The following is a 19,678-nucleotide window of genomic DNA, read 5'->3' on the forward strand; positions in this document are numbered from 1 at the left end:
AATTGTCAGCCAATTCTGGACTCTGTTAGATGGCTACCAAGCATCATTCATTTTATTTCTTCTGACCAACTCCGCTCTGCTGTAATTTGGAAATTGTGTGGGAACATCTTCTCTAAGAAAATCCCACAAGCTTCGGAATGTGTTTGCTTGCCATTTCCACTGGAATCATTTTGCCAGTGTGGGCCAGTGTGGGCACTGTTTGAAAGCACACACTGGAAGGGAACTGTTTGGCAGAGCCTGTAACCTTCTAGCTGAGACAGGATCTCAAACACCAGTTGCTATGGAACTACCAACAGCAGATAGTTGCTGTTTCATGCCCTGTTTGTGGTCTTCCCACAGACATCTGGCTAGCCACTCTGAGAAACAGAATGTTGGACCAGACAGGGCTTTGGTCTGATCCAGCAAGACCTTAAAAGGTAAAGGGATCCCTGACCATTAGGTCTAGTTGTGGCCGACTCTGGGGTTGTGGCGCTCATCTTGCTTTATTGGCCGAGGGAGCCGGTGTACAGCTTCCAGGTCATGTGGCCAGCATGAGTAAGCCTCTTCTGGCGAACCAGCGCAGCGCACGGAAATGCCGTTTACCTTCTCGCCAGAGCAGTACCTATTTATCTACTTGCACTTTGACATGTTTTCAAACTGCTAGGTGGGCAGGAGCAGGGACCGAGCAATGGGAGCTCACCCCGTCGTGGGGATTCGAACTGCCGACCTTCTGATCAGCAAGTCCTATGCTCTTATTGTGCTCTAAAATTATTTCCCCCAATGAAATCACTGTTTCCGCTCAAAATAAATGAGAATGAAAATCTCTTTTCCTGGGATAAAAGGCATACGAATAAAGGAGAATCAAGGGTTGACCCTCTTTCAGGTCACACCCACTTCTCAGTATCTGAAATTGACATGCACTGCATCATACATGTGTGCTGTCTTGGTGAGAGGTGTGCAAATTTTGTAGCTGGGCATCTATATCTGAGCACAACCTGTACAGCAAGAGTGAGGTACTTGTGGGTTTTGTAGATGCTGTTGTTGGACTATAATGCCCATCATCTCTACCCATCATGGGCAGTGGTAAGGGATGATGGGATCTGTAGCCCAGCAACTTTAGGAGGGCCACAGGTTCATTGCCTTGCCTAAACGGGTCATGCTCAGTCATTGATACGCAACTACAAAAATCACATGCCTCTCAATAAATCTACAGGCAACACATATGCAGTGTATATCACTTTAAGAAACTCAGAAGTGGATATTATAAAAGAAGAGGGAGCTAAATTCTCAACTGAATACAGTACACAATCCCCCTTTCCTACCACCTTCAATTCTTCTTAAAAATAAAACCCATGTCTCTACCCTTGATTAACTTTGTGGCTGAGCAAAGATTTGTACTATAAATGAATGAATCAGTCTTACTTTTGCACATGTTCACTCACAAACCTGTTACTTCCTGTTTGTCTACAATTAAATTTGTCTACAATTAAAAAGAGAAACAAATTCCACGCAAATTTTGTGTCCAAATTTTTGTGTCCAAAATATGCATTTCTGTGCTCGTTTTCTCTCCAAATGCGCACGTCAAATGCCTTCTGATGCATTGTGTGAGCCAAGAACTGCGTGGCAATAACTGAAGAGGTGGCAAATCCAATTTAATGGGTGACCCCATTTGGATCTGCCCATTAGCCACTGGTCAGGTCATTTTCCTTTCGAAATGTACACAGATTGGATTCCTCAAGCAACCCAAATTTGAACAGAGGCCATCCTGGCCCCAGAACATGATGCGAGGAAAGTGGAAGCATTTTGCTAATCCCAGCACCCCTCTACACAGGGCTATCTTCCTCTTCTTCCAGCCCTCCAGTACTTGGAGAGCAAAGTTCTGAAGATGGGAGCCTCCTCTCTTTATGCAACTTCAGATTCTTCTCCTAAATTGCACTGGGAGCCACCCTCCTTCCCAAAGTACAGGAGGCCCCATATTTCAGAACTTTGCCTTCCAGCTCGGGAAGGGATGAAAAAACGAGACAAGGAGTTGGCCATATTGTTATTTATGGATGGAAATTGAACACACAGCAAGGCCAGGACACCACACAGTCCCCTTCTTATATCAGCAGAACGACTCTGAAATAACTACCCCTTAGATCCCAATGATGCTCAGACAACACGGAGAGATAGAGAGAGATCCTAAAGGCAAAATTCTGACCTTGTGCTACGCATTAAGTTATTCTTAGAGCCCAGTGACTGCATCAGTAGGCACAGAAATGCACACAAATCTATCAGGACTAGCATTTAAGAGCTCAACAGTCGCAGTTGCGACTGAGTGCCCCAGGTGGTTCAGGGCAGATGGACATCTTCTGTTCAATTAGAAGCTGTATGTTCGACTTGGAAGAGCAAGCTGCTACCCATGTTGCTATTCAGGACTTGAATCGTGTGATGGGAGGGGGAACAGGCATGAGTTGATATAGGCAGAGCAGTCTGAGGATGGTATGGGAGTCAATGGTAGGTCAGAGGTCCTAATGAAGGGCAGGCTTGGCTAGGGTTGGAGGATAATTCAGTTCCGTACATTTCAGTGTGAAAATACTTAACTTGCACTTCCAGAAACCGCTATCCTTAGAAACAGCCATCCTTGCAAATGTGCACTTCACCAAATTTTGTGATGCAGTTCTCCAAAAATAAGCAAAAATGCCTATATTAGAGGAAAGTGTCCATAAAAATGTATGTAGTAGTGAAAATAAAACACAAAAAACTCTATTACATTACAATAATATGCATATATTGGGCTGAATTGTATACAAAAAAGGTGCATGAAAATTTGGGGGGAAATCTCAGGGTGACCTTTTTTAAATTGTGAACTAATATGGAGAACTGAAGGTTGGAGAAACTGAGAAAGAAATTGATATACCATATTGTTCCATGTATAAGACCCCCTAATTTGGGGGACTCCAAATTAAGAAAACACCCCTCAACACTACCAGTGTATAAGACGAGCCCCAATTTCAAACCTAATTTTCTGGTTAAAAAACCTAGTCTTATACACGGAAAAATACGGTATTTACCCAATCTTAGCCTTGGTTCATGCTTGGCTGCATGCACTGCAGGCAGAAGGTCCAATCTCCAGTACAGTGGTACCTTGGTTTAAGAACAGCTTAGTTTATGAACAACTTGGAAATAGAACGCTGCAAACCCGGAAGTAGGTGTTTTGGTTTGTGAACTTTGCCTTGGAAGCAGAACATGTTCCGCTTCCTGTTGAATGTGTTCCATTTGTAAACTGAGTCCCCTGCTGCTATGGAAAAGCACACCTTGGCTTCAGAACGCTTTGATTTAAGAATGGACTTCTGGAACGGATTAAGTTTGTAAACCAAGGTACCACTGTATCTCCAAGTAGGGGTACAGACCTGGGACATTTGCAACTCTACCTGGAAATGCCAGGGATTGAACTTGGGACCTTCTTAATGCAAAGCAGATGCTCTACCACTGAGCTACTAGCACCAGACTGGGAAGGAACCCTTTCTAAGAGCAACTGTGTATCAGTGTAGACAATACTGAACCAGATGGACCAATGGTCTGACTTGGCATTAGGCAGTTTCCTATGCAGGTAAGGAATTTCAGCCAGCCTCTCTCTAAATCCAGACTTGCCAAGCTCCTTTCTCTGCACAAAGCTACATAAGGCAGGCATGTCCAAAGTCCGTTCCTGGGGCCTAATTTGGCTTGCCGGTCCCTAAGGCAGTTTATTTCCTGGGGTAAAATCCTAAAAAAACCTCAAGAACTTCAATCCTAAAAAAAGTTCAACAATTTTGGTCGGCTCTTTGGTCAGCCCTCACAGCCTTTCATTTCATCAAATCTGACCCTCTTTGAAAAAAGTTTGGACACCACTGAAAGGGTTGGGTTGGGGATATAGAGTAGCCAATTATGCACTGTCAAAAAGGAGGCAACGTCACCAAAGGACACAGATCTGCATGAAATGTTGCATACGCTAACACTTCAGAAACAATGACTGTAGCAGAAAGAGGATATATCTCAGCCTTGCACCCGGTGTCCCTGCTCTGTTCAGAGTCTAACTGTTGATGGGCAACATCAAGGCTCCTTGCTGCTCTCCCTTCTTAGGGGTCTTTATCTTTAAACGTGAAGTTGAGGCTCCAATACTTTGGCCACCTCATGAGAAGAGAAGACTCCCTGGAAAAGACCCTGATGTTGGGAAAGAGAAGGAGAAGGGGACGACAGAGGACAAGATGGTTGGACAGTGTTCTTGAAGCTACAAACATGAGCCTGACCAAACTGCGGGAGGCGGTGGAAGACAGGAGTGCCTGGCGTGCTCTGGTCCATGGGTTCACAAAGAGTCGGACACGACTAAACAACAACAACAACAAATCTTTAAACTGGGCTTGGACAGGGCAGGCCTTCAAACAGACGACTCCATGAAGAACCTAAGAAGAACCTTTCTGGATCAAACCAAAGGCCCATCTAAGCCGGCATCCTCAGAATGTCCAACCAGATACTTTGAGGAACTAAGAAGCAGGACCTGAGAGCAGAAGCACTCTTTCCACTTACAATTCCCATACAATGGTACCTCGGGTAACATATGCTTCAGGTTATAAAAGCTTCAGGTTACAGACTCCACTAACCCAGAAATAGTACCCCCGGGTTAAGAACTTTGCTTCAGGATGAGAACAGAAATCGTGCTCTGGCGGCGCAGCAGCAGCAGGAGGCCCCATTAGCTAAAGTGGTGCTTCAGGTTAAGAACAGTTTCAGGTTAAGAACGGACCTCCGGAACGAATTAAGTACTTAACCCGAGGTACCACTGTACTGCCTTTCACACTGGAATTAGGAGGATCACTGGAGCTACAGCTGCCACAGATAGCTTTATCCTCCCTTCAAATGGATGACCGTCCTCTGTAAAGTAGGACACATGACCACCCTGCAGGTTGAGGAAAAGCAAAATACTTGGTAGCTCTTTTCAACCAGCAGGAAGGGGATTAGATTCCAAAGTGCTGGGAGAGTAGGAAGCTGACCTTCCAACAGGTGGAATCAGCAAGCTGGAAATTCTCATGCACACCAAGTGTGCTCACCCTGAAACAATCCAATCTTGTTCAGGTCATTCCCTGCCTACCAAATATCTTAGTTAACTGCAAACACCTATTTATTTTCTGAAATGGACACTGGTTGGGGGGCAATTTTAATTAAAAATGGCCTTTCTTCAAGAACAATTTTCTCTCTCTTACTAAAAAAAAAAAAAAGCTATTTGCTTTCTTAGCTGGGTGCACATGAACCCCACTGAAAATAATGGGATTGGAATATTATCTATGTGCTAAAACAGGTATGGAAAAAGTGTGATTATAACAATAAGCACATGCGCTTCTGACCTGTTTTAACTCACGCATGCAGGCAACGCTCCATTTTCTTTTGTTTCCATGGAGCCTGCTTTTACAGTATGTACATCCATATGTACTACTTGAAGCTCAGAGAGAGAGAAGATTTAGTTCAGCGACTATTTGATTAATGTCAGAATAATCAATCTAAAACATTTTGATTGATTAAGGCGGTGCCCCCAATGAACTGGTCAGCAGGTTTTAAGGTTTTTAAATATATATATTAATACAAGCACTTATAAGAAGTGCAGATGGATTTTAAAAGGTTTATTTTAAAAAATAATCCCTTGGTAGGACTATGTCAATACTACATTTCAGATCCAAATCTCAATGGATCATTATAAGATTTTGCAGACCCATTAAGAGAAGACAGCTAAAGGTGGCACCTTACAGGATGCATACTAACCAAATTGGTTGTATTTGATTTACTGTTTGGTTTCCTTTGAAAGGCAATTCTTGGCCTAGACATACACGGCACTTCAGAAAAAGAGACAACCAATATGAAAATAGTTTAAATGCACAGTCTCTTTTTAAAAAAATGTGGGCTGAGCCAGGAAATGCAGAACAACGATGTAGCCATATGCTGGAGCATTCAGAAGAAGGAACATCATGTCAGAAAATAATAATAGCTACTTAGTGTAACTTCAACCTGATCCACTTGACCATTAAGACCTGGTGAATTAGGTTAAGATTAAGGTCAACAGCTGTGAATTAGGTCTCCTTCTCATACAATACATCAGATTTACCTGAGCTCCTTGCAAGGGCAGCATGCCCTGTTTCACTGCTTGAAGTGAAATGTGCTGCCCTACCATTCTGCTGGCTTGGAATGCGGATGGCGCTGTGGGTTTAACCACAGAGCCTAGGGCTTGCTGATCAGAAGGTCGGCGGTTCGAATCCCCGCGACGGGGTGAGCTCCCGTTGCTCGGCCTATGCTCCTGTCCACCTAGCAGTTCGAAAGCACATCAAAGTTCAAGCAGATAAATAGGTACCACTCCGGCGGGAAGGTAAACAGCGTTTCCGTGCGCTGCTCTGGTTCGCCAGAAGTGGCTTACTCATGCTGGCCACATGACCCGGAAGTTGTACGCCGGCTCCCTTGGCCAATAAAGCAAGATGAGCGCCGCAACCCCAGTGTCGGCCATGACTGAACCTAATGGTCAGGGGTCCCTTTACCTTTACCTTACCATTCTGCTACCCCTGCCAGCCCTACCAACCCAATGCTGGTGGAGAAGTGCAACTGGCCTCAATTGTGGGTGAGATTGTGCCAATTTCCAGCAAGATCTCAAACGCTCTGCAAGATCTCACATGGCTTTTGGTGAGATCTTGCCAAAAATCAGCGAGAACGCACCCAATGTTGTCACTGCTTCTATGTTGGCAGCAGAGGTGGCACCCATGGGGACACCGTCTCAGGGGCTTCCTTCACCTGAGGTGGTGGCCTCATCTCACCCAATGGCTGCACCAGTCCTAGCTCCTTGTGTGTGTGTGGCAGCAGAAAACGGTGTACTTTCTCCCGTTCAGAAATCACAGAAAGGCTGTGCCATCCTGACTCTGGTTCTTGGACATGCATAGATTTAGTCTGTTTGACTGGACACCTTGGAAAAGCAGAACGCTTGTTGCTGCCAGAAATGGGGTCCATGGAACTGAGTCTTTCCATGGAAAATGCATTGAAGTTAAATGGCTTAACCAACGTATCAGTCATACAGAAGGATTCAACAGCAGCAACAACACCAACACCTAGGAAGGTAGTGGGGGAGGCATGGAGATTTCCTTATAAAAAGGCCAATCCACTCGGTAACTCAAGCTACACTCATTATGGGAGAAACACAAATAAGCAACTGATAAGTTATTTTCTGCTACAACCACTTCAGCAGCTTTTTTTAAGGACATGAATCAGGCCAGTCGGAGACCATGACAGGTAGGTGGGTGGGGAAAGGGAAATTTGGTTGAGTTTACCAACAATAGGGTACGCGGGTGGCGCTGTGGGTTAAACCACAGAGCCTAGGGCTTGCCGATCAGAAGGTTGGCGGTTCGAATCCCCGCAATGGGGTGAGCTCCCGTTGCTCGGTCCCTGCTCCTGCCAACCTAGCAGTTCGAAAGCACTTCAAAGTGCAAGTAGATAAATAGGTACCGCTCTGACGGGAAGGTAAACGACGTTTCCATGTGCTGCTCTGGTTTGCCAGAAGCGGCTTAGTCATGCTGGCCACATGACCCGGAAGCTGTACACTGGCTCCCTCGGCCAATAAAGCGAGATGAGTGCCACAACCCCAGAGTCGTCCACAACTGGACCTAATGGACAGGGGTCCCTTTGCCTTTACCAAAAATTTATAGAAATCCTCACTGCCCTAAAATTTAAGAAGTCATTTAGAGTTGTACTATTCCAGAAAATTGAGAACTTTGCACAAACTCTGCATCAGCTTCAGAAAGAGGCAACAGAAAGGAGTATATCTATCATGGCTGCAACGGATCCTCAGGAACAAAATGAGTTTGATAATACTCTGGAAACACAAGAAGAGACCAGGTCTACCAAGACCCTATGTACTCTACACATCAACCACATGAAACAAACCAAGTGCTTAGAAAACAGTAGACCATGATCCAAGAAAAGACACAATCCTTACTCATTTGTCTGGGAAATTAAAAAGCGGAGGAAGTGCAGCAAAGTCAATACAACAGAGGCCCATAATCTTATTTCAAAGCACACCATGAAGTGCCTGGAAATCTATTATTTTAGTATCAGTATAATGGGATGAAATCAAGGCACAATCACAGCAGAGTATCCCCATATAAAACATCTATTAAATTCCATATTGTACAATAATGAGAGGGAAGTATAAGCAATCGCTGTTCAGCCCCTACCTCTGGCTTCTGAGACTGGCCACACCCTTTGCAGTCAAAAGGACTAGAAACTTGTAAACTTAGGATGTTGGACGTCACATCCCAGCACCAAATTTCACACTTGTACAATGCAGTCCCACAGCAGATGGCATCACTCCCTTTGATCTCATGCAACGGACCAATAAGGGACAAATATGGGCTATAAATATCTCAGAGCTAAACTACACATTACAATGCAGTCACATTTTGGCATGCCTGTTTCTTGCCTTCCCTTTAAAACAATAAAAAAATAGAAATAAAAGTCAAGGGAGGGGCAGGAACTGGATCAGGAATGTGGGAGTGGGGCATTCATCCTTCTTCACTGTGGTCTTGATGAAAATCATCTCTCTGGAAGCAGCTATTTCCTCCAGGAGGGAAGCATTTTTTTTGGGGGTAGTAGATCATACCCCTTCATTGCCTTGTCGTGGTGAAGGGGCTTGAATAGCTCAGAGAAGCTATGAGCTATGCCTTGCAGGGCCACCCAAGATGGACAGGTCATAGCCGAGAAATTAGACTAAATGTGATCCACCTGGAGAAGGAACTGGCAAACCACTCCAGTATTTTGCCAAGAAAACTCCATGGACATAAAAAAGGAGAAGCTTTGAGAAGAAAGTGAGAGTTTCCAAGGCCTGCTCTAGTTCATGGGGTCACTGAGAGTCAAACACGACTAAGACGATGAAACAACAACAAGAAAGTAGATCATGACTGCTGCTGTGGAACAGTGTTGGTGGTGGAGGGTTGAACCCAGTAGCTGTGACCCCAATGCTGATCCCCCCCCCAATTGCTACTTGGAGCAAATAGATACCTTAAATGTGATCCCTCATTAAAACAAGGTGTTCTTTGACTCTTACTCATCTGGAGATGAGCTGCCTCACATCTTTTAAATTGTAACTGAGCACACAAGCATATACCTAAGAACAAAAAAGAGTACAGGTGGCAAAGAAGTGCATTCATTTATTATTATTATTATTATTATTATTATTATTATTATTATTATTATTAATTTATTAAATTTGTATACCACACTTCATCTGTAGATCTCAGGGCGGTTCACAACATAAAAACGCAAGATAAAATCAAAACATACATAATAAAAACAAAAACAAAGCAATAACTTTCCCTCCCCCTACCCCTCCCACAAACACATTTTAAAGGTTTCAGTAGTTAATCAGCCAAAGGCCTGGTTGAACAGGAACATTTCTGCCTGACGCCTAAAGGTCTACAATAAAGGTGCCGGCTGAATCTCCATTTAGTTATCTGAATAACTCAAATCCCACTTTTCTTTATCAAAACAAACCCCAAGAGACCTATGGCACAAAGCCAATAAAAACATGAAACCTTTTTTTTAATAATAATCATAATAAAAGAAAATGAAAAGCAGAAAAGACAATTGAATTAAATGACACTGATGGTTGAAGAACAGATGCACCACTGTTAAATAGTGAAGTCACAAAGAACAGCACCATGCCAACGGAAGGCTTTCTGGGAAAAACAAAATTCCTTGCCAAGCATCTTAACTAATATACAAGACAAGGGCCCAGCGGGCATCTCTGAGGAGAGCATCCCACAGAGTGTTGCCGGATCACTGATCGGCTACAGTTCTCTGTTGCGCAGCCTGGCAGCAAACCTAGATTTGGCGCTGTGTAACGTGTGAAGGCCAGATTTGTTGAGAGCTGTCCTGTGCCCACTTTCTTGAGAGTAAGCTACCCTGAATTCAAGGGGGGATTACTTCTGAGTGGAATGGACTGGCAATCAATAAAACTGGCCCACTGTCTGGCAGTATGCTTAAAAGCTTCTGACACATCTGAGAGAACAACCTCTGCAGTATCTGAGCAGTGTACGCCACCCCAGATGTAAATATATAAAAATTTAAAATAGGTTGAGTGGAGGGGGGAGGAGAAGTGATCAGAGTGGTGCAGTTCCTGTTCTCCAGGGGCTATCCTGCCCAGGGCCCCTTAAACCTGTCGCTTCTTCTGCACAAAAAGTGTTGCCACTTGATTTTGGTGACCTGTACAAAAACAGGCCCAGAGAACTCACAAAAGCTCCCAACCACCTTGGGAGATAACAATTAGGAGAGTGTACAAGCTGAACTGGAAGCCATCTGGGTGTCTTCTGCTGCCATCGCGCTTGCAAATGTGGGGGAGAATTTTGTACAGTTCTTCAGAGTGCCCTGCCAATTAACTGCATGTTAAACCAGCAAGGATTGTGGGGAAGAAAGGCAATTCGATTTCCATGGAACCTCAACCCCTTAGCCTCTTCTGGCAAAGGCTGTTAGCCATGCCAAATTATCTATGGTCCCCAAGAGATTAGTGTGAACAGCTGTTGCGAAGACTGAGCTGGGAATGTTAAAATTTGTGGTGTAGCCCTCTCAGGCAGAAACCAAGCAGAGGCTGAGGTTTTCCAAGGTAAGAGCCATTTCATTCAACCTCGTCTAGCATTTATCTCTGCTGATAATCACTAGAACCCACCCCCTGAATCAGATTTGTTAACAGACCCTATATAATACAACAGCAACAGTAATAACAGAAATGTTGATAATGTTTCGCAGTTTCTACAGCACACCATGTCCGGCCAAAAATACCTGTCCTCTGAAAAACCCAACCCCATCATGACTGCCCTCAGAAAACACAACCTCACAATTAACTGATCCGAGACAGGAAACATCTCTGCTTTCTGACTGCTCAAGCCACAAAGATGAACAGAGCTCAGATGCAATTCCAGAAAGAAAAATACACTTTGCACAAACTTTGATATCTAAAGCAAACTCTCCCTCCGACCCAGAAAAAAAGAAAGAAATTAAACCAACCAAATAAAAATCAAACAACACAAGACTGCCAGCATGCTGGCAGATTAACAACTGCTGATATATGAATCTGGGCAAATACAGAATAATACTTGCTAATGGAGTGTATTGTCATTCTGGTTGTTTTTTTTTTGGGGGGGGTAGGGTAATTATAAATCCCTCTGCCCTGGACTCTAATAACAAGAGATTTAAAAAGAAAACCTGCCAATTACTCTCTTTATGTTAAGCCTTTGTTTCGCTCCCCTTCCATCCCAATAAATCTATTGTCTTACACCCTGTTGTATGCCTGTCTCCTTGGCTAATGGGACTCCCATCACTCCTGTGGTAACACACAAACTGTAGATAGTGTAAAGACCCTTTCACTCTTGTTGTTGTGAATAAGGACTGTGAAGGGGTGTCTCTATTTCTACAGGGGGTCCACACACACGTACGTTCACACACAAATACGATTTATGCACACAACTGATGCCTGTATTTCACACACACACATACACACACACACACACAATAAAATCATAGAAATGAATAATCCTGAAAAAAATGGAAAGACTTTAAATTAGATGCCTTGGAGATTTGTTACTGACATTTCCATGTTAGAAACAAAAAGAGAGTTAGTCACCCCCTCCACTCAAATACAGGAAAGAAAACACATTTGTTGTTATGAACATGCAAATCCCACTAACCTATATATATATCAGCATTAGTTTTTTTTTAGTTTTTTTTTTAAAAAAGAAATAATGCTCTTTTGCATTATGTTCCATGAAATATTAAATAGTCAAACACGGTCATTCTTCCGTACGCAGAAAAACAAGGCATGCACACAGATTCAGAGACATCCGTGCTCTGCTAACAGTGGTAAAGAAACAGAAGCAAACACACACACACATGCAAAATTGTGCCCCAAAGCATGCATACTCAGGGTTTAAGCATCTGGGGTTTTTTTTTAGCCAAAATAATTACTAGGTCATTAAAAACAAAGCCACCTAGCAATTATTGAAAGCATCTGTTCTTCATGCTCGCGTTGGCTTCCTCGCTTCTTCCTTTCCAAACAAGCAAAAATTAAGAGACACACACACGCGCGTGAACACAAACACACACACAAGCTGTGGCTTAGAAAAGCAGCAGTTAAAGAGAACAGAATGCACCAGGGTTTAAAGTGCTAGTTTCTTGAGCGTAAAAGAAGAAGATCCTGAAATTTAAAAAGCCAGATCGCATGCAGAAATTTGAGCTCCGTATCTTAACGGCATGCAATCTCCAAGAAGACAATTTCTAATTTAAATAAAAACATTTTTTTTTTGTAAAAAGAAAAAAAGAAGAAAAAGTAATTGGTGCAAATGCTTGCCCCCCTCCTCCTTTATTATCATCATAATCATATTTTTTTTTGTTTTTTCGACTAAGTCTCTTAAACCCTGCATGCTGCAGTGCTTAGCCTCTGGTCTGCATCGGCCGTGAGAGAAGAAGCTACCTGAGAGGATTCACAGTGCCATCTCATATCCATGTCTGCCTGGCTACCCTGCGTGCTTATAGCTTTTTTCTTAATTCTTAATGGAAATCCTAGGAAATTTAGTCCATCCTCTGAAATCAATACTGGTGACAGGAGAGCTTCCTGACTCAGTGGGAGATCGAGATGATAAATTGCCTGCGCATCAGCCCGGCCTATCAGTGCTCCGCACACAGATGGAAGACGAGAGGGTGGGGGGGTAGAAACAGAGCTCTGCTGGTCACATGGGCGCAGGGAAGCCAATGGCTGGACTTCTGCTGTAAGAGAGGATGCTGCAGTTTCTCCTGCGGATGAGGAGTGCTGTGCCTCACCATTGGGTACCACTCTAAAGGCAGCCTGTTTCCCCTCCTACCCGCCTCTCCGGCTTGCAGATGAGAGGAATACATTACGCGCTCGTATATTATACAATCACCTCCGCTCAGTTTCAGGTTTTCTGCAACTCCAACTGAATGTAATTAAGCCAGAAACTAAGAAGAAGACAGCACGTTGGGAGTGATGGAGGAGAGAAATGAACCCCACCGCCGTAAATCCTACTTAAACTATTTTGATCTATTTCCCATTGGCTGATTACTGTGTTTTTGCTTCCCATTAATTTGCAAGCTTAAACAGTGCAATTAGCACGCAGCCCTCAATCCAGGGCTGCCTCAGAAAACACACACACACACACACACACACACACACAACCTTCTGACTGTAATTATCATTTTTATGCCCTGGCTAATGAATGGCATTTTGCCTGTGTTATGTTTTATAATGAATGTTTTCTGCACGATGATTCCATGATGACAATTAGGCGATATTGAGAGATGTGTTATGGAGATGCCACGGTGCCATTGAGAGTGGCACGTTTTTTAAGAGAGGCAAACCCATCTGTGAGAGGCAGACGTTTGCTTCTCTAAGGTAACAAAAGGGGGAGAAGCTCTGGCGATTCCTTCAGCGCTTCTTGCGCATAAGTAGGTCAGCAGACAAGACAGAACGGAATGATCTATTCAGCTTCAGAGTCCTGGATAAATTTAGGGAATCAGCTCATCAGATAAACAACGGGTGGCATACATTAGCCCTACTCAGAGTAAATCCACTGAAGTGAATGGGTCTACTCTGAGTATAACCAATGTTGGCTATTACCAGATTAATAAAGCTTTTGCATGAAATGGAGTGCATGCAGGAGGACTCAACAAACCAAGAGATCTGGGGGTTCAGGTAACAGATCCTGCCACATTCACTATTGGCTGCCTTAGCAGAACGAGCTGTTCCTTTCGGCATTTGAAAGATATAATTATTTACTGTTAACACTGCCCTCACTGCGAAAGTTACAATAATTCATCCACAAAGGAGTAAGGAAACATCTGGGATGCCATATGGGAAACCTTTTTTCCCCAAAGCACATCTGCTATCACTCATCAGTCAGCAATAAGCAGATATATTGCATGGTTCTTCAAGGTAAATTATGTTACAGGATCAGCTTTGATCAAGTTAAAGACGAAAAGGAAGAAGCGACAGAAGAAGAAGAAGAAGAAGAAGAAGAAGAAGAAGAAGAAGAAGAAGAAGAAGAAGAAGAAGAGTTTAGATTTGATATCCCGCCTTTCACTCCCTTTTAAGGAGTCTCAAAGCGGCTAACATTCTCCTTTCCCTTCCTCCCCCACAACAAACACTCTGTGAGGTGAGTGGGGCTGAGAGACTTCATAGAAGTGTGACTGGCCCAAGGTCACCCAGCAGCTGCATGTGGAGGAGTGGAGACGCGAACCCGGTTCCCCAGATTGCGAGTCTACCGCTCTTAACCACTACACCACACTGGCTCACTGACAGAAAAACAAGAACCCCAAAATGCCTCCAAAATGCACACAAACAAGACACAAGCAATCAAACAAAACCCACAAAAGAATTTGAGCTGGTTAATAATAATAATAATAATCCACTTTTATGTCCTAATCTGGATATCCTGCTGCCCATATGAAAATCCAATACATTTCCAATAGATCTGCTTGCAAATCCCATTAACACACATTATGCCATGTCAAAAATATTGGCGTTCCTGTTATGTTTCAACCAGGCGGCGCCAAGCCCCTAGGGTTCTCTCAATATTTTCACCTTTACATCAAGTTGTAATTTTGTGACATGTTAACCCTTTCGCTCCAAACCAACTGTAGCCTGATGGCAAAATCATACTTCAATCTTTCACAGCAAGGCATTTCCACAGTTGCAAGCCGAACATGTGCACAACCTATCTGTTTAAATAACCCAAAGAATACAAAACCCATGATGCAGTGTGACCATTAGCAAAGCATGCATGTACAAAAAAGCATGAGAGCCTTTCATCAAAATCCATAAAAGACACAGACACCTTTACTTGGAGATCATTCTTAGTCATTGCAGGCAACTGGAGGAATGGCTGTTTACATACCCCAGATACCTAATTTCTAACTACAGATGCAAGGAAGGTGTGGAAGGAACAAAAACAAACTAACAACACCACCTTCAATAACCAATAGCCCAAAACTGTACATTGGGGAGAGGCTATAAGCACACACATAACACACATACCTGAACTCAGCTGAAATTGATTCACACATGTATGTTTATCATCGTGTGATTGCAACATTCTCTTATCATTTGCATGTGCAAATGGTCCATAATGCATAGAATACCACAGAAATAGCATTCACAGCATATGTTTAAATAAGGCACAGGTCACACTTGCAGCATACATTTCGAGTGATATTATACCACTTTCATTTTCATGGCTCCCCCCCCCCCCCCTAAAGAATATGGGGAACTGAAGTTTGTAAAGGGTGCTGATTGCCATTCGGAAATCTCTATTTCCCTCTGAGAGCTACAGTTCCCAGAATTCCCTGAGAAGAGAGATTGATTGTTAAACCACTTTGGGGATTGCAGTTCAGCACTCTTAACTGTTTCTGTTTGCACCTTAAAGACCAACTAAGTTAGTTCTTGGTATGAGCTTTCGTGTGCATGCACACTTCTTCAGATACCTTCTGAAGAAATGTGTATCTGAAGAAGTGTATCTGAAGAAGTGTATCTGAAGAAGTGTGCATGCACACGAAAGCTCATACCAAGAACTAACTTAGTTGGTCTTTAAGGTGCTACTGGAAGGAATTTTGTTTTGTTTTGACTATGGCAGACCAACATGGCTACCTATCTGTAACTGTTTCTGTTTGTTACTGTGTTGTGTATTTTTGTGTTTATACTGTAAACTGCCCCATCATCCTTGGATGATGGGCAGTACAGAAATTGAATAGATAATAATAAAATAATTATAGCAAACTACAATTCCCAAGATTCTCTGGGAGACGTCAAATGATACACTGCTTGCAAATCAATTGTGAATTCTGAAGTACGACTGTGTTTTAGTTTGTGTATCATTTTGGGAAGGCGTGTTCTCCAATAAATGAGAGCACGTGTTGCGGTGTGGGCCACCGGGCCAGACCTCTTGTTGCCAGGCAGGTTAACAGTTGTTGCCTGGCATTGTGATTGGATAACCGGGTTGCTGGGGCAAATTGTATGTTGCAAATTGGGTGGGTGGGACCATGGTCTTTAAATATTGGTGCACTCTGGTTTCTCTTTCTCTTTGCAGAGTGCATCGGATCAGGAGCAATCTTCTCATTGTCTGGTTACATTTCTTTATTTTCCCCCTTCTATTTAATCCTCTCTAGTCCCTTAATTAATTTAATTTCCCTTTTTTCCTGTTTGATTTCCCACCCCACACCTTACCCTGCCCTTTGGGAAGATTCTCCCTGTATCTGTGAGCGCTGCCTGTGCGTAATCCTCCTGGGCTTGCCTTTCCCAATAGGGAGAGAGCCCCCATTAGGGGCTTTCTTTTGCAAAGAGGTTTTTCCCCATTTTTGCCTGTTTAATTGTGGGGCTAGTCAGGGCTGTTCCCAGCTTAGCTAGAATCACTTCGTTTATAGTATCCCCAAAGGTTGGCTTTATTTTGGGTGCATGCAGAGCTGTTGGCTGAGTTTTAATTTAGCCTTGGGTGGGAGCACTATATTGAGTTCCTTTAATATTGCAATGAGACAAAAAAGGCAGAGAGCAGAAGCATGGAGGCCTTCACGGCCTGCTCGGCCTGCACATATCATTCAGGCCTAAGCCTGCTACAGTTAGCAGTAGAGTAATTGTTAAGTCTCTGTGACATGTGACTCACTTTCTCTATAAGAATTTATCTGTTTGTTTGCAGGCTCACTTGTTGCTAATGTATATCTTAGACAGACAGAGGGGAGCCAGAGGCTCTCTGTGCCTCCAGTGAGCACTCTGTGTATGCTCTTTAACTATGCTGTTTCAGAACAAGTTTATTTTCTTCAAGTTTGTTTTGCCCTGATAGTGGCAATTGCCATTTTAGAGACGAACCATTGTGGCTTAGTGGCTAGAGCGCAGGACTAGGACCTGGGAGACAGGATTCATATCCCCCACTTAGCCATTGTTATCACAAAACAAAACAAGCTGCGCCTTTTGGACTATTCTGTTGCTGGATAGTTCGGCCCACTTGTTATATTGCTCCCAAAAAGAACTTTGGGTTTCTTGAGGAGGTGCTTCCCTCTAAAGGGCAAGCAGGGGTACCTGGACAGGCGGTGGGCTGCCTCGAGTTTGTTATCTCATTGGAAACATTTATGTCTGGCCTAGCAGGTGATCTTAGGGCTTGGCCCTAGAATTTGATGGCCTCTGGCAGCGTTTCTGGCCTGAATAGCATCCCCATGTGTGCACAAAGTATTGGTTTCACCTGTTCCTCACATTGTTTAGGTTTTTTCTTTTTGCAGACTATGACAGGGCCTTTGCAGATGCCTCCAGAGCTTGCCTCTCCTGCAGAGGATGACTTGTTGATGCCCCAGGTGCCTTCTTCCAGAAGGAAGCGTCTTCAGAGGCAGGAAAAAAGCGGAGCAGGGGTGATGCTTACACCTCCTTGCAGGTAAATCATCACTGGGCTCTGATGATGATTCAGACATCACCTTGGACCTCTCCAGGGGTCAGGATCAGGCTGTTCCAGGTCTTTAGGGATCATCCTGGATAGCTCAGCTGGTCAGCGTATGGTGCCGGTAATGCCTAGGTTGCAGGATTGGTCCCTGTATGGGACAGCTGCATGCTCTCTCATCACTCTACCTGGACACTGAGGTCCAGCGCCTAGGGCCTTTCTGGTGGTTCCCTCTCTGTGAGAAGCCAAGTTACAGGGAACCAGGTGGAGGGCCTTCTCGGAAGTGGCACCTGCCCTGTGGTACACCCTCCCACCAGATGTCTACTACCAGACTTTTTAGAAGACATCTAAGGCAGCCCTGTTTAGGGAAGCCTTTAATGTTTGCTGCATTACTGTATTTTAATCTTTTGTTGGTAGCTGCCCAGAGTGGCTGGGGAAGCCCAGCCAGATGGATGGGGTACAAATAGATTATTATTATTATTATTATTATTATTATTATTATTATTATTATTTATATTGTGGGTGAGTGGACTAGATGATCCTCAGGGTCCCTTCCACCCCACTATTCTTTAAGTTGCTATTCACTATGGGAATGTTAGATGCAGGGCTGCCATCATCCCCTCAGCTTGCTAGGATCGCAGGGACGGGGACATGTGGACCACTTGTGCAGTTCCACATTTCAAATGGAAATCCCCTGAGCAATAGTACCTTAAGCTGGTATGCAGGAAGCTGGCCCGGCAGCAGCTTTGTTGGGACTTTTTAGGGTTTCTGGCCGGCGTTGGCCCTGTAAATTTACACATCATGGTGGCAACACTAGGCAGGGCATTTTGCCCAATGTGGGGGCTAGGGGCTAGCAAGCAATAACTCAATACCTCTCGCCCATATTTCAAAAACAAAAACAAAAACAAAACAAAAAAAATCTTCCTTGAAAGCCTGGCCAAATGGTCATCTAGATAGGTCAGTGGTTTTGCGCTTGTGGGAAGGGTTTTCCCATGGTTTGGGATTCCGCTGGCTCTTCAGCCAGTGGCTCAGAATACAGCAACTCTAAGCCAGTCAGAGAGCTACCTGTGTTAGCAAGTTAGAAGGTTAGGAAGCAGCTTTCATTGGTCGTATGGTGGTATCCCCTTGATTCTCCTGATATTCCTATTTTCATTTATCCCTTTGGGGATCGTCCCTAGGAAAGCCCCATACAATCCCCCATATAATTCATCGCATCCCAAAGGCACCTCAGTGAATGACTCTCTGGAATTGTTCTGCAAAATTTGCATCTTTGGATCAGGCAGTTGAGCTTACCAACATATTGGAAGAGGGCCTTGTTGGCATTATGTGATATTGAATTAGCTGTCAGGTTGCTGCCGGTTCACCCTCAAGATTATAAGTAGTTGGGCTTAATTGGATGGTCCTTACATTTATAAGGCGATGCCAATGGGTTGCGCTATAGGCTGTGCAGCACTTGAGTCCTTTAGCGTCTTTCTGGATTGAACATTGTGAGTCAATACTCGTTTAACTGGGGGTATCGTTATGTGGATTATTTTACTGGCTGGTTCATGTGTCACCAGCCTCTGCTAAGGCTTACTGTACGCCCCTTTTATTCCCTGAGGAGCTGGGTGTTCCCAGTGGATAGGACAGTGGCTCCTACTGCCCCTTTTAACGTATTTGGGGGCTAGCTGGATACCGTTGCTCATACCTCTGCTTGCCTGTGGAAAAGCTGTTTGCCATGAAGGACGTTATTCTTGTAATACTTCCTCTGATAGAATCTGACAAAGCAACATTTGCTATCATTGCTAGGTCAGTTAAAAAAAAAAAAAAAAAAAAATGGCATGCAGGGTGGTTGTTCCAGGCTGCCCCTTCCATTCCTCCTTGGCCAGGTGGGGTCTCATGGCCCAGGGTCCCTTCATCATCCTGTACAGTGGCCTTGAGCCTGGTAGGGCAAGGCAATCACATGTGACCTAACTTTTCTTGAGTTTTCCCCATTGTAGTGTCAGCGCACATCTGGACTGAGGAGTACAGGGACCGTCGGGTCTGTCTTGGTCTGATAACCAGGCAGTGTGAGGGTCCTGGCAAAATGGTCCTCATGCTTTGGCAGAGTCTCTGTCCCCCTTTTAAGTTATTTCCAGCTGCACTGCTTAAGGTTTAATATTGCGTATCTGCTCGTTTTATTACGGGATCTTCTAATGTTTTCGCTGTCACTCTATCCTGTTTTCAGTTGGAGAGCTTCAGATCCTGGCCTCTGGACGCCC

At 44.0% G+C, this 19,678-nt stretch overlaps 1 protein-coding gene and 1 long non-coding RNA gene across 51 annotated transcripts in view; one reads left to right on the forward strand and one right to left on the reverse strand.

Annotated features, from left to right (window-relative positions):
- The window catches only part of LOC310842134, a 203,567-nt gene that overhangs the window by 176,770 nt on the left and 7,119 nt on the right, over window positions 1–19,678 (forward strand). Inside the window, exon 2 of the long non-coding RNA XR_014562909.1 lies at window positions 15,530–15,702. This is a non-coding gene — a long non-coding RNA (uncharacterized lncRNA). The remainder of the gene's footprint in view (window positions 1–15,529; window positions 15,703–19,678) is intronic.
- NRXN1 (neurexin 1) overlaps window positions 1–19,678 on the reverse strand; it is a 988,232-nt gene that overhangs the window by 50,922 nt on the left and 917,632 nt on the right. Inside the window, exon 1 of one of the 50 annotated variants that reach the window (XM_083733057.1) lies at window positions 12,482–12,687. The exons of 48 other annotated variants lie outside the window; for them this stretch is intronic. In XM_083733057.1, the coding sequence (XP_083589183.1) occupies window positions 12,482–12,514 (33 nt within the window). In that variant the 5' untranslated portion in view covers window positions 12,515–12,687. Of the gene's footprint in view, window positions 1–12,481; window positions 12,688–19,678 lie in introns of those variants that run through there. One more of the 50 variants, XM_083733055.1, reaches the window with a different exon arrangement.

This window comes from Podarcis gaigeae, assembly GCF_964106915.1.
Source record: "Podarcis gaigeae genome assembly, chromosome: 3".
NCBI classification, from domain to species: domain Eukaryota; kingdom Metazoa; phylum Chordata; class Lepidosauria; order Squamata; family Lacertidae; genus Podarcis; species Podarcis gaigeae.